Source organism: Borostomias antarcticus (genome assembly GCF_949987555.1).
Source record: "Borostomias antarcticus genome assembly, chromosome: 15".
Taxonomy (NCBI): domain Eukaryota; kingdom Metazoa; phylum Chordata; class Actinopteri; order Stomiiformes; family Stomiidae; genus Borostomias; species Borostomias antarcticus.
Window position 1 is genome coordinate 9508183 of NC_140248.1, and position 14052 is coordinate 9522234.

Sequence of the window (14052 nt, forward strand, 5' to 3'; positions counted from 1 at the left end):
TGCAATGCATGCTTTTGTAGTGGCTTCTGTTTGGGAATTCAACAAGCATGAGTGTAAATCAATACTGCTCAACTGGTAGCAACAACTGCTACATCGGTCCTCCCCTTGAATATGGAATGCGTGGCTTGAGGCTGGAACACAACATCAACACAGAAACTATGGAAAACACTTGAGGAATTATTTAATATTCAAAATGTGACACAGCTCAAAATCTTTAGAACCATTGAAACAGCTAATTGGGTATTTAGTCAAATGAGGACAATAATGTCATGACGGCGGGTGAATTAAATGCAAGTAGCCTAATGCTCTTAATTATGGTTTTGAGAATCAATTTCAGGGCCTCCGGGGACATTCAAGCAGCTCATTGTTCTCACATCGAGACAGTCCCCTGCTCTCACAGGTCACCAAAAAAAGACTGAAATAACCATGTATTTAAATCTATTGATTCTTTCTACTCAAATTATACATTGCATGGATCTTGAATAACTACAACCTTGCATTATCATGTTCACTCTCTTGGCAATAGAATATCAATCGAATGCATTACTCTCTGGCCATAATGAATCGCTGCCCCGCCGACTCCCAGCATCCCTGGACCCGCGGATATGAGACCAAGCGTGAAACATCATGGAATCAATCATTGAGTAGCCTAACATTGTGTATTCTGGGTGCAACGCTAGCTAACGTTTGGCTTGTTCATGTATTTTCAGATGGATGTCTTTACTGAAAGAGAACGCATAATATACTAGATATGTGAGTCGATTAGCGTGATCGCCATTAATTCACAAGATATTGGCTACGTGTAGAATTTTCAGCATTAGTCCACAAGAAATATGATTTCTTTCGACATATTCAGCACTTTTGTAGACTACAGATAGAAAGTAGATACTATTTCTTACATTTCATTGATTAATTACAAATTAATCTGCCATTGTCACCATCATCTCCGGCCACTAATAGCTGGGCTATACATTGTTCCTTTGACCGATAGATAACCAAACATTAATGTGTAAAATGCTCTGTGTCACATTTCTGTCATAACACCCCACTTCAGTTTCTCCGGGATGTTGATGACAGAGGGGATAGAGTCGGTCCCCCCAGCTCTCCCTGAAGCTAAAAGCGTCCCTGTGACATAACACACACACGCACGCACGCACACACACACACACACACACACACACACACACACACACACACACACACACACACACACACACACACACACACACACACACACACACACACACACACACACCATAAAGTGACACCTGTCTCTGGGATCTTTAGAGAGGATGGATCTGTCAATAATACTGTCTTGTCTCAACACCGCCTCTTTTGTTCTGTTCTCAAGCAAAGGAAAAAGTAGCCTACCATTGTACCGAGGCAAATTCAGCGAACTGGTTGGAACTAGGGTTTGTGGGTTTGGGGAATATGATTTGTCCCATTGATATTGGCATTCATAAACTGTTTGACTTTCCTCAAAGGACTTAACAGTTACTCAAAATGACAACCTCAGTTCTGAAACAAGCATTTGGCTAATCACTGGGATGCTGTCAAATATTCGGTACAGTCTGAATATGATAGTAGACCTACAATAGTTATACAACAGTTATTACTAGAGCAATGTGTTAACACTTGTTTTTAAAATATACAGATGCATTACATAGGGAGAACGAAGACCTGTCATCATCACAATCTAGACCAAATTCCACAGACAGCACTATTTGCGCCGGGGAAGCGCATACACTGTAAAGCGGCACTGCGGCATCGCCATATCACTGCGCCCGGTGCCGTCTCCGGGATCCTGAAGCACGGACTGCGAGAGGAGAGCCCCTTTGCTTCCTTGCGGGATTTATTTGTTTGTTCAATTTTTCCTTTTGTTTTATCTTTTATTGACCATTCGTATCCGTATGCCTGCGACTTGCCGGGACGTTCCTCACTTGCAAGGGTTTGCATTTCTTGGTTTTGCATGACGTGTCTTGGAGGAAAAGAGGCTCGCTTTGTGTGTTAGTGAAAATAAAGCGGAGCAGGAGGCAGTGCCAGTCGCTGTTGTGGGCTGGACTGGCCACGGAGCGTGAGATTTACTGACAGGGAGGCAGACAAAAAGGACTGAGGGAAGACAGCTAGAGAGAGTGCTATAAAGGGGAGAACGAGAAATGGGAGGACGAAAATTGCTTTTAAACGGTTTACTAGAGCTATTTTGTATGTAGCCTGTGTCATTAGAGGAGTACTGGCACGGGGCATCAGGTTGAAGGGATAGGTACTGGGAAACAGCTTAGGACCGTTATAGAAAAGCTGGATTTGGCTTCAAGGCTCAACAAGACCAAACTGCAGCATAAACAGTCATGTTTTTTGGATGGTTGTTGCATGGATGTGGTTAGGAATTTGGATTGATTGGATGCGCCCTTATTAAGCCTCCGTCCATTTGAGCCAAATTTACAAGCCATTGTAATGAGCTGATATGCAAAATTTGTCACTTGCAAGGTTGCTACTGTCTATAGGTGTATTATGACATGATCTAGGCTACCTTACAGCAATCTTTGACATCATTTAAAGTTGAAGATGATGTGTGGCTATGACAGATGATTTAGGCGTGTCTAGTGGATCTGGGAAAGGTGTGTTCCCAATGTCTGTGGCACGTTCACTGGCACTGGGAGGTGAATGAAATGTGGACTGGCCTGGATGGGGCTTGGCATGGTGTTTGGACATGCATACAGTTTGCTGAATTCACTAATAGATGATGTCATATCCAGCTTCAGCATCCATGGAGGACTTGGGCAGTGCCAATGCAGTGAATGAATACCAATGTTCTCAGTATTTGCAATGTAATACCATATGAAGTGATTAAAAATGTTCCCATGGTACTTCACAAAGACAAGCTGTTGAATATGTTTGTTGAACCTTGATGTTGGTACAGAGTGTAAACAGTTGAATAGCTGTTGTAGCCCATGACCTTCTCTGGCTCATGTTCTCTCATGTTCAAGTGCATTTTCACGGGGAGACATGTCTATTGTCATCAGTCTAGATCAGTGGTTGGCACTGTTCTCATCACAGACCCTCAAAGAATCACATGTGATTACAGGGGAATGAATTGAAGGGATCTTTATGGAAGACACAAGTCTGTTGTGGAACAACTTGTTGAGGCTGAGGGGTTGTCATGGAGAGACCAGCTATGGGAGAGCGGCGGCATTGACATTAAACGAATATGATGTGTTACATTGCTGTACAAATGCACTCTTAAATTGGTGGGATTTTATGAGTCCATGCTTTAAACACCAGCAGTCAGATTATAAATGGGTTCTTCTGGGCATGCTAGAAATCCAAGTGAGATGATGATTTAAGAGGGAAAGAATGCTGTTCAGTTAGTTAGTCCAGTGTTACAATGTACCTGCACTGTAATTCCACTGAAACTAACTATCTAGGCTATTGTGTAGAGTGATTGTTATGGGACCAAATTAGCTTTTAATAGTAATTGAAAGCAGGAGGTAGTTTTGGCAACTGTTGAACTACAGGCTACTGTAATAGTGTAATAATTAGCCAGGGTGTAAGCGGTGCATAATGTTGATGAGACAGATAAGTTCCCCATAAGGAATAACCAGTCAATAGCATAAATCCCAATAGATGATGATGAGAGAGAGTGCTTCTTTCATTCAAGGATGGAACAGAGTACAGTCGTAGGGAGTTAGGTGGTGGGACGCCAGAGATAACAGTTGAGGGGCACTTAAAACACATAATGATCTCACCCAAAGGGCGTAATGATTACCCGTCGTGAGAAAGCACAATATAGTCAGTGGATGAGTCTGTGGCCACACTAATGAAACCTTAATTTATCTTACACATTATGTAGAATGGTTACAGCCCGCTGTGTGATATCAGTCCCTTTTGAAAAAGCCTCATTTACTCAGTGCATTCTACAGCTAGGAACTGCTGAATGAACATGTTGCAAATTTATGCTCTCTGTCTCCTTGGCTTTCAGGAGGGAGACACGTCTGTCTGTGTGTGTGGAGTGTGGATCTCTCCAGGAGAAGGATGTGGCATTATACAGTCAGTTCGGTGTGGCAGGACAAGGCCAGTGACCAGACATTTTATTCAACTTGAACTTCTGTTTTTTTCGTCTTTTGGAATTGACTTTCCAGCGTCAACCTTTAACAGAACATTCTCTATCAGCGGATCCCCTGGTCCGCCATTGGGCACCTCTGCTTGGAACCTAGTGTGCTTACAGTGACTCAATGCATTCTCTATATGAACAACTGCGCTTTGGATATTTTATGATTGCTTGCTTTCTATTGGATTTCATGCACTGATATCGATATTTACTACTCGTTGGATATTGTAGCAAAACCTCCTGTGGGAATCCTTATTGTTGGGAGTTCAGCCGTTCAGCCTGAGACTGCTGCCCTAGACAGGGCTGATCCTCTCTCTGCTAGAGTGGTCTTAAGGCGGGCTTTCCCTCCGAGGCGATGGATGGCCCTCGGTCCGGTGGGCTGCGCAGAAAGAGGAAGTCTCGGTCAGAGAGGGATCGGGAGTGGAAATCCAACGGCGTGAGGAAGAAGCACGCCAGGGGCTCCGTGTTCCGCCTCTCCTCCGACTCGGAGCGGGAGGAAGGTCGGGGGCCGCCGTCCTTACGGCCCCGGCCGCCACGGAGGAAGAGGAAGGAGTCCAACTCCTCCGAGGATGACATCATAGATGGCTTTTCCATCGCTGGGTTCATGACCCTCGAAGCGTTGGAGGTGAGTACTTATCCAACAGTGTGCTGCCTATACTCTGTTCTCTCTGGGGATCGCGCGTGGCAACATGTGCTTTTAGCATGTCGTCTCTATGTTCTGCCGGCTGCGTGGGCCGTAAATCACTGGGCGTTGTGTTAAGAGCGGCCTGCTACGCTCTCCAGCCTCGGTGGGCTGGCCCTCCTGCACTTGGCTCCCATATGCATGTTCTGTTGTTGTAGTGTGAGCTGGATCCCAACATATGTGTCTTTAAACGAGGTGGTCGCGCCAGTGATCTCTATCTGTTACAGAGAGGAGCGTTGTTGGGCTTAGGATTTGTTTTTACAGGAATGCGCCAGACATGGGCTTATAGGTCTGAAGCCAAAGCAGGGCAGTAGTGGCACACACACGATTATGACCCATATCTTCTTGATGGCGAGTTTTCCTGCGGTTTGTTTGGAGGTTTTTGTTGTGATTTACTAAGGTGATAGTGTTACAGGTAATGAGACATGGTAGTACATGGTGTGACTGGTATATTGTTATATACAGGTAGGCCTATAGGAAACAGTAGTTATCTTGATAAATGGGGTACCCTAAAAAGTGCAATGGTCCTGCCTTTTTGATTGTGTTATCCTCACCAGTGACATTCTCACATAATACAATTCACAATTTTATCCCTCCTGCTCCCCATTCTCACGGTCTCACAGTGTAGCCGATGGCCCGAGCGATGTCATTTCCACATTTCTTTCCACATCCATCTTTTTGGGGTTCAATTTGTCAGTGAAGTTCATTTTCTGCAAAGCTGGTTTAATGAAAGTCAGCGAGGTGTTCTCATTCGTCGTATTGAAATCAAGATGTTCCACAGCTGCAGCTCTCCTTTACAAGTGAACCCTTGGTGACAGGCGCTCCATTAAGCCTGCCTACTGAGACAGGCAGGAGGACCTGCCCTGTGTTACAGAGCTTTGAGAAATTACTAAATTATTTAGCTCTGTCTCTTCTGAAAGCCTGATGCCAGAGCACTAAATAACTGTAGTGTTATCTCTCTCTTCTCCTCCACCTCTATTCAATATCACTTAAAGCTACACTGCCCACACTCTGAGACCACATTACACCTCCGTTAGGCTCTGGCCTTTTCATCCACCACACGAAGCTTCATTTGGTCAAGACCAATAGGCACTACAACCCCCTGTAGTTTGTAGTTTTTCATGTATTATTGAATATCTAACAAGTGGCCAAAGGCTATTTGTAGTCCGTTGTATTGAAGAGAATATTGGAACTGTGACATTTTGCAGTTGTGCCATCCTTATGTGCTGTTTTTGAGATCTATGCTTCTGTAAGTTGACCAAGGAATAGATCGTGTTAAAACAGTATCTACTCTAGAGGGCCTGCCATTGTCTCTGCTGCTGGATTTTCTTACTTTACAAATGCCATCATGCTTTATGCTGTTACAATACCCGTCCCTGTGATCGGTGTTGCTCTGCTCTTGTTCCAGAGATGCTGAGCCTCTCCTCGTTATTCTCTAATCAGAACAGGCCAAACATTTACATGTGTACTCTGTCACTGGGCTTTAGACAGCTGTCATAAAGAAGCAGGCTGTCGTGCTGTTGTCACTCCTGGCGAGAGATCTCTCGCTTAGGCCTAAACAGATCAATAGGCCTATATAGCATGTTATCAAGGCTCAAGTTAATTGACATATTGTAATAAACTCAATATTACTAAACTGTAATATGTTCATTGGTAAGCTGTGGGGGTTGTGGGAAGGGGGGCAGATTTGTGTTGAAAGAAGGTGAATGTGGAAACAAGCTGGCTTCTGTTTATCTCACATTATGATGATGAAAAATTACTTTTATGTCTATGGGATGCAATAACAACAGGGTCCTCTCCGGTAAAATTAATTACATGAGAGCAGTCGCGGCCTTCCTGCCAGAATTAAAACTATGCATCTTTTTCCCCAAAAGCCATCGTCTCAGTGGTGTCTGATGGTGAGTGCGAGGGAGAGGAAAACATCGATTAGTGCGTCATTGTGAAGAGTAATGTGAAAGGAAATGTACCAACATACTCCTGGTCTGCCTTGTCTCAAAACCCACAGTTAAAATGTCACCTCAATGAATAAAGAGACAATGTAGTATGAAGCCAGCCCTCCGTATAATACTGGCTGCAAATGCCAGACCGGAAACCCCACAGGCTCTCCAGAGAGGCACAGCTCTCCTCGTACTCCGTGGCACGCTGCCATCTTTTTTTAAATGTATATTTGAACAAAATACTACTCTTTCAAGCCCTCAATTAGTTTCCCTGCATCTGTCTGTCTCAGCCTCTTGGCAGTGACGGCAGACGTTCATTGAGCTGCATTCTGAACCTGTCACAGCGTGATGAATGGTACGTATGAAGGGGCTCTGGCTGCTGATTCACTGACACATCAAATATGACGTCCTGTCATCACTGGATGTGTTCGACGACACAGCCAGATAATCCAGCGTTCGGGATTGTGAACGCTTCCCATCGCCTTATTTAACAATAGCCTACGTGCGAACGCTCACACGCGGGCCGAATTCCCCTGCCGTCCTCTGGTTAGTGTGCAACCTCTCAGCCGGAGGGGTGGGGGTGGGGGTGGAGGAGGGGGCTTTCCAGATCAATGCAACATGAACTGAGGCAACGAACTGGCCCCCATTCCCCCGGCCCCGCTCAAATCCTCATTGATCTCCACATACCAGTTTACATAGCTGTCTAGCAGACCTCTCATGTAGCTATCCCATCGCGCGGCTCACGAAGGGCTTTGCGTCTTTAGTCATTCATCAACATTAAATCCACGATACACATGGCGGTGTATGATCATTTCACAGACATTTCTTTGTGTCATTATGCTGTTATGTGTAGTGTACCGTCGGGATGCAGCATGGGTGCTCACCGCTGCGTGCTACTGTATCTATCGTCATGGCTAGCAAGCCTTTTAATTCCTCCTCGCCGAGCGCCAGTCAACATGATGAATGTGGAGGCGCGTGGTCCAACACGTGAAAGACGTACGGGTTGAGTGATCTTCCGATCGTACAGGTTGAGGGAACAGCTCGCGCCGGGACACATGTGCACACGATGGCACAGGCAGTACAAACACCAGCTGGGGTTATGCACAGCAAGCAGAAGCCAAGCGGCCGTTAACCATAGTAAATGTTTGCTCTTGTGTTTTAATGCACTGGAAGGAGCTTGTTAATGGGCATGAGGGGACGCAGGAGACCCCTGTAGATCACATATAAAACTCTCCACCGGCTCACGTTCTCCTCCTCCCCTCTCCCCCAGCATCTGTTCACGGACACACAGCTCTGCCTGTCTAGCTTTTAATTGAAGATTCCCAATATGTTTAAGATGATAACAGAGTTCAGCACAAGTTTTTTCTTTCCCCATTCTTTCATTCATTCATAGCCTTTATTTATACTCGTAAAGCCCTGAGGTTCCCCTCATTTACAGTGTTGACGAGTTCACACAAATACACAAATAACAGTTACACGTTTTTTTTTGTAGTCACTTGTGTGACTACATTTCACGGATGTGAGCGGAGTGTCTGGGAGAAGGGTGAATATAGTATCTCTCTTGAATGCCGTTGTAAAGTCTTTGAGGATGAAAGTGCCAGATACTACCTTCATTTGAGTGGATGTTCTACAGTATGTGTGTTCACGTATCAGGCTTTTCTTCATATTCAGTGGTTTAGCAGCACGTACAAGTAGAAAGCAGACATTTACCTGAAGTTCCCTGTGGGAAGAGTAATTGTAAGGAAGGAAGTGAATCTCTTCTATTCCACATGCATATTGTGTCAGGCTCTAGACCAGTGTACAGTGCATTCTATTCAAGGCCAACGATGCTAAATTTAGTTGCTTGCAGACAATGTTTCCAAAGCATCTGGATGTAGATGAAATAGTTCTCTGGAAGGGAGGAGCTGCAGCCTTTGAACTCAAATATCCGCCAGAACCTTGTGTCACTTCTCGCTAGTGGGAGAGAATACTCAGCCAAAGTGTAAACAGCAAGCTGTTTTGTGCAGCTGAACCTGCTGCTAACGGCGCAGCTAGAGAGCCTGTTAAAAACACCGGATTAATGCTTCTGCAGAAGCTTGTAAAATTTAAGTCTGCCAGACACTGGTTAATGCAGTCCTCAGCTGCGGAAATACATTATTGTGACAGATCTTAACTGCTGTATTAGCACACAGGCAAATTACATTTTATTCACATATAATTGGCTTGCTGACGTTAGTTAATAATAATACATTTCATAGGTCTGAAATGTCACCATCCCTTAGAGCCCAGGCTATTTTTCATGATCTGTCATCTGTTGGGGCTGGGAGAGGAATGGGGGACCAGGCGAAGGTTTGCGGAGGCTGATTTGAAAGTGCCATTGTGGTAGTAGAGCAGTGCCCGGAGTCAGGCTGAAGAACCCCATGTTCCCTGTGTAAATGGCCCCATCGGGATGCATTTGGTCAGATTGTTTTTTTGCGATCGAGAGAGGACCTGCCTAGCTGCCTGGCTGCAAAGTGAATACCAATGGTAGCTGACTCACCTGTGTGTGTGTGTGTGTGTGTGTGTGTGTGTGTGTGTTGAGCTCCCCACCTGCAGCTTTGAACGTTTGATGCTCTCTCCTCTTCCAAGTTCAGCGCTGTGGATATTTCCATTGGTCCAAGTAATCCTCTAGCTCTGTCAGATAGACACACAGACCTTGTTCTTTATGGTCAACAGGATCAAAAACCTGCTTAAGCGTTATTCTGATTGGGATTAACATACCTGCTTCAACAACACTGACAATGAACTGTGAAGCAGAATAGATTGCTTGTTTGGTCTTAAGGTTACCAAAGGTCAAGCTATATGCAGCTCTATGTCCTATGGTGGTGGGGGGGGGGGGGGGGGGCTAGGCAGGATATCTCTCTGCCCCCCTCTCCCTTTAGCCTGCACCATGTTGATTGTGGTCCATTGATGTCAAGTCTCTCTCTTCTCTCTCTCTCTTTCTCTCTCTCTCCCTCCCTCTCTCTCTCTCCCCCCCTCTCTCTCTTTCTCTGTACCAAACACACGCACACACGCGCACACACGCGCACACACACGCACACACGCGCACACACGCGCACATGCGCGCACCCAGGCTGGGCCTCTCTCCACAAGCAATTATTCCATATAAACGGTCTATTCCAGGTCAAACCATGTTGAATTGCTGATTAAAAGCTCCCTGGCAGCGTCTCCCCTCCCCCCCACCGCAGCCAGGAAGCAGGACGCCGTGGCGACGCTGTGCGGCGGCCCGGAGCGGACAGAACCGCTGGAGGCGGAGCCTGTGAGATAAGCTCGCTGTCTATGAGGCCGCCTGATATTAAAGATGACCAGGCAGATTCAGGACAGACCAGCAGTCTGCTTTCACGTCAGCCACTTGAGCGGTTCGGGTTACCGCACCGCCGGCCTAGATGGAAGATCTGTGTTCTGAAAACGCAACCCGACCTCGTAGACTAGGTACGAGAGAGAGGAGCGTATCGCCCGGGCGCTGCAGGCGACGCGGTGCATTGTGGGGGTCTGCGTTGCGTTGAATAATTATTTTTGTATCGGAATGATGGACGCCCACGCGGCGCTACTGCTCGTCCTGTTTGTATATGTAAAACACACGCTTCGCTCCAACACTGGGCGAGGAACGCGCCTCGTCCAGCGACTACTGTAGGATTCAATCTCTCATGTTTACACGCGCGGAATATCAAAGAAAGCAGTGAAAGATGAAAAGGGGAAAGTAAAGTTGACAGTAACACTCCCGGTGACAAATAGTCTTCCTGGGAATTCATAACAAGGCTTGCGTGGAAATCGTAAGGCAAAAACCCTGCTGACACATATACCTATCTGTGTGTGTGCGTGCGCATGCATATGGGACGTGTGTGCACGTGTGTGTGTGTGTGTTTGTGTCTGTAGCTAATAATTTAGGCCTGTCATTCATCACATTGCTTTCCTTCTTGGATCATTGCTGTTTATTTCATCACTCTAAGATGCATCCGTACTGCTGTGAGCATGGGGCCGGAGTAAATTATGCATTAGGTACATTTTAGAACTCTAGTTGGTCCCTCGGTTGGGGCTTAATGAGAGTGTGTTGTTTCTAATGGGATGAGATTGCCTGGCAAGATGGTTGGTGCAGTAATTGAATTGAAGCTCAGAGACATACGTGGGTTTATGTGACTAAATGGAGCTGACTGTGATGGGTAACGTTTGGGGAGCAGTGTGTGTGTGTGTGTGTGTGTGTGTGTGTGTGTTTGTACGTGTGGCAGTGAGTGTGTTTCTTTGCATGTTTGTGTGTGCGCGCGCGTGTGTGTATGAGTTCACTAACTTAGAGTAAAAGACAAGGATTCGTTTGTCATTATATTGTTTTCAACACCTTTTGAGTCACATGCCTTCTGTCTGGAAAAAATAGGAATTTTGGAGAGCAGCACCATTGCTGCTCAATGAACGCATCTCCTGCAAAGACCTGGAGACTGTCACAACAGCCACAGATGTGTTGTTTTGTGTTGTGACATGAATTTGCATTCTGTTGCCTCATCTCGACAGACACAAACAACTGTCTGACTACTGTCGGGGTTAAGTGACTTTCCTCTTCTTTCTTCCCTGTGTTTTGCTGGTTATTCAGCTCCGTGATTGGAGGGTTTCTGTGTGAAGGGCCCCTCTTAAGTGATGTCTTCTGTCTTATCGCAACACAGGTGTAGGCCTGCAGGCTGGCTGCCAGCAGCTCTTAACCACACATCCCCTTACTAGGAGCGAACACACTATACACACACATTCACACACATGCGCACACACCCAAACCGCGAACACACTGCAAATACACATCGCCAACACGCATACGGTCACAGAGCACAGGGCTAACTCTTTATATCCGGTTTCTCCTCCCCTCCCTCTCTCTCTCTCTCTCTCTCTCTCTCTCTCTCTCTCTCTCTCTCTGTCGTTACCTGTCTCTCCTGGCCCGGAGCTGACCGCCCCACTCTTTAAAGCACGCTTGACCACACGGCTCTCTCCGGCTCCCTCACTGACGGGCAGGCAAGCGGGCCGACGTGCAGGCGGACAGGCCAGGGAAGCAGACTCAGGACGGCCTTCCCCTCTGACCCCTCTAGGCCTCCTAAACCGCTCCCCCGGACCCGCAGCCCGGCGCCGAACCTCCGTTCGCTTGACACCTCCGCTCCCGCGACAGCTTACCATAGCTGCGTCAATTCGTGTACATTTTCACGACAAAGGAGAGATTCAAATGTCTGCAGTCTTGTTGCGCTGGAGGCCTCTTTGACACGCACACACACACACACACATGCCTGTACGCATACAAACGCACCCACACATCACACAGACCCCCGAGCTGACAGGGTCTTAGCCTGGATTTAGTTCTCATAGTAAATAGCAGAGTATCAGCTACAGTGTTCAGGCAGGAGTGGAGGAGGCTCGTTGGCTATTCACCCATCCCTTATCACTCAGCAAGCAGACGCCATCAGACGCCGTCCGTAGCGGTCGCTGCTACTGTACGTGAGATTTCTATTTACAGTCGCAGTACGGGGATGTATAGTTCCACTGTGGCTTATTGGCGTCTATTTTAACTGAAACCGCTGTGGAGGCATAGAAAAGTGTGTAGTTAAACAATTCGATTTGTTAAACAGCTCAACGTTAAACAGTTCAGCGTTGGTTAGGTTATTTATAGATGTAACATGTAACGTCAGTCTTTGAATTTTGTTGAATTGGATCAGTCATGATTCGCTGACATAGCTTGTTTGTATACTCTACAAGCTTATATATATGATCATTCCTTACGAGTCTGTACGATCCTCCATTTACCCGATAAGCCTGAGCAGGCAGCCATCTTCCATTGCCATATTGATCCTGCTCATTGGGAGGTATGGGAGGTGCTTTTGGCTGGCTTTTTAAAGAGAGCTTTATTGAATTTCACAGTGGCTAGGTCAAATTTACACGGCTCTCTTTATCCCATAATAACATCCTTGCCTTCACTACTAACACTAACACAACCCTGCTCCCTTCACTACACTTAACACACAACCCTGCTCCCTTCACTACACTTAACACACAACCCTGCTCCCTTCACTACACTTAACACACAACCCTGCTCCCTTCACTACACTTAACACACAACCCTGCTCCCTTCACTACACTCAACACACAACCCTGCTCCCTTCACTACACTTAACACACAACCCTGCTCCCTTCACTACACTCAACACTCAACCCTGCTCCCTTTACTACACTTAACACACAACCCTGCTCTCTTCACTACACTTAACACACAACCCTGCTCCCTTTACTACTTAACACACAGCCCTGCTCCCTTTACTACTTAACACACAACCCTGCTTCCTTTACTACTAACACTAACACACAACCCTGCTCCCTTTACTACTTAATACACAACCCTGCTCCCTTCACTACACTTAACACACAACCCTGCTCCCTTCACTACACTTAACACACAACCCTGCTCCCTTCACTACACTTAACACACAACCCTGCTCCCTTCACTACACTTAACACACAACCCTGCTCCCTTCACTACACTTAACACACAACCCTGCTCCCTTCACTACTAACACTAACACACAACCCTAGTCCCTTCACTACTAACACTAACACACAACCCTGCTCCCTTTACTACTTAATACACAACCCTGCTCCCTTCACAACACTTAACACACAACCCTGCTCCCTTCACTACTAACACTTAACACACAACCCTGCTCCCTTTACTACTAACACTTAACACACAGCCCTGCTCCCTTTACTACTAACACTTAACACACAGCCCTGCTCCCTTCACTACTAACACTCAACACACAGCCACACACAGCTTTAGTCTTGAATCTGTTTTCCACATATCTCAATGAATTCGTTCTGGGTTTGATGACTGATGTATTTTGCGTTACCTGGTGCATTTTCAAAATACTCTTTCAGCTTCTCATCTCCCTTTGCATGATATTCCAGAAGTGCCTGAAAATTACTGCGCTCATCTGTGTGGCCCCGAATGGGTATGTTTTGCTGTCCACAAACAGAAATTAGCTCAATGACTGCTTTCAGTCCATATTTGTTGCGCTCTACTGCTTGTTGGTGTGAGCAATCTAACTTTGAATAGATAGACTGGCTCTTCCCCAAAGCAACATCAATAAATTCACCTGCGCGCAGTTGGGCACTATGGTGAGCTGGTGTTGCCAAGTGTCTCGAAACAATTTTCTTTGCATTACTCCAGTCAGTAAGTGGCTTCGTTCTCAGAATCGTGTCTCCTGAGGAGAAAAGCATGCAAGCCACACAAAAAACACCATCAACGCTTTTGCTGTAACGCAAAGTGGGGTAAATGCTCTATCAAAAAGATC

The 14052-nt window shown here is 46.2% G+C and overlaps 1 protein-coding gene across 1 annotated transcript in view; it reads left to right on the forward strand.

Moving 5' to 3' along the window:
- Window positions 1-4460: 4460 nt before the first annotated feature.
- The window catches only part of auts2a (activator of transcription and developmental regulator AUTS2 a), a gene marked incomplete at both ends in the record, with an annotated part of 292549 nt that continues 282957 nt past the window's right edge, over window positions 4461-14052 (forward strand). The window contains one exon of the mRNA XM_084449320.1: window positions 4461-4730. Coding sequence (XP_084305446.1) covers window positions 4461-4730 — 270 coding nt within the window. The remainder of the gene's footprint in view (window positions 4731-14052) is intronic.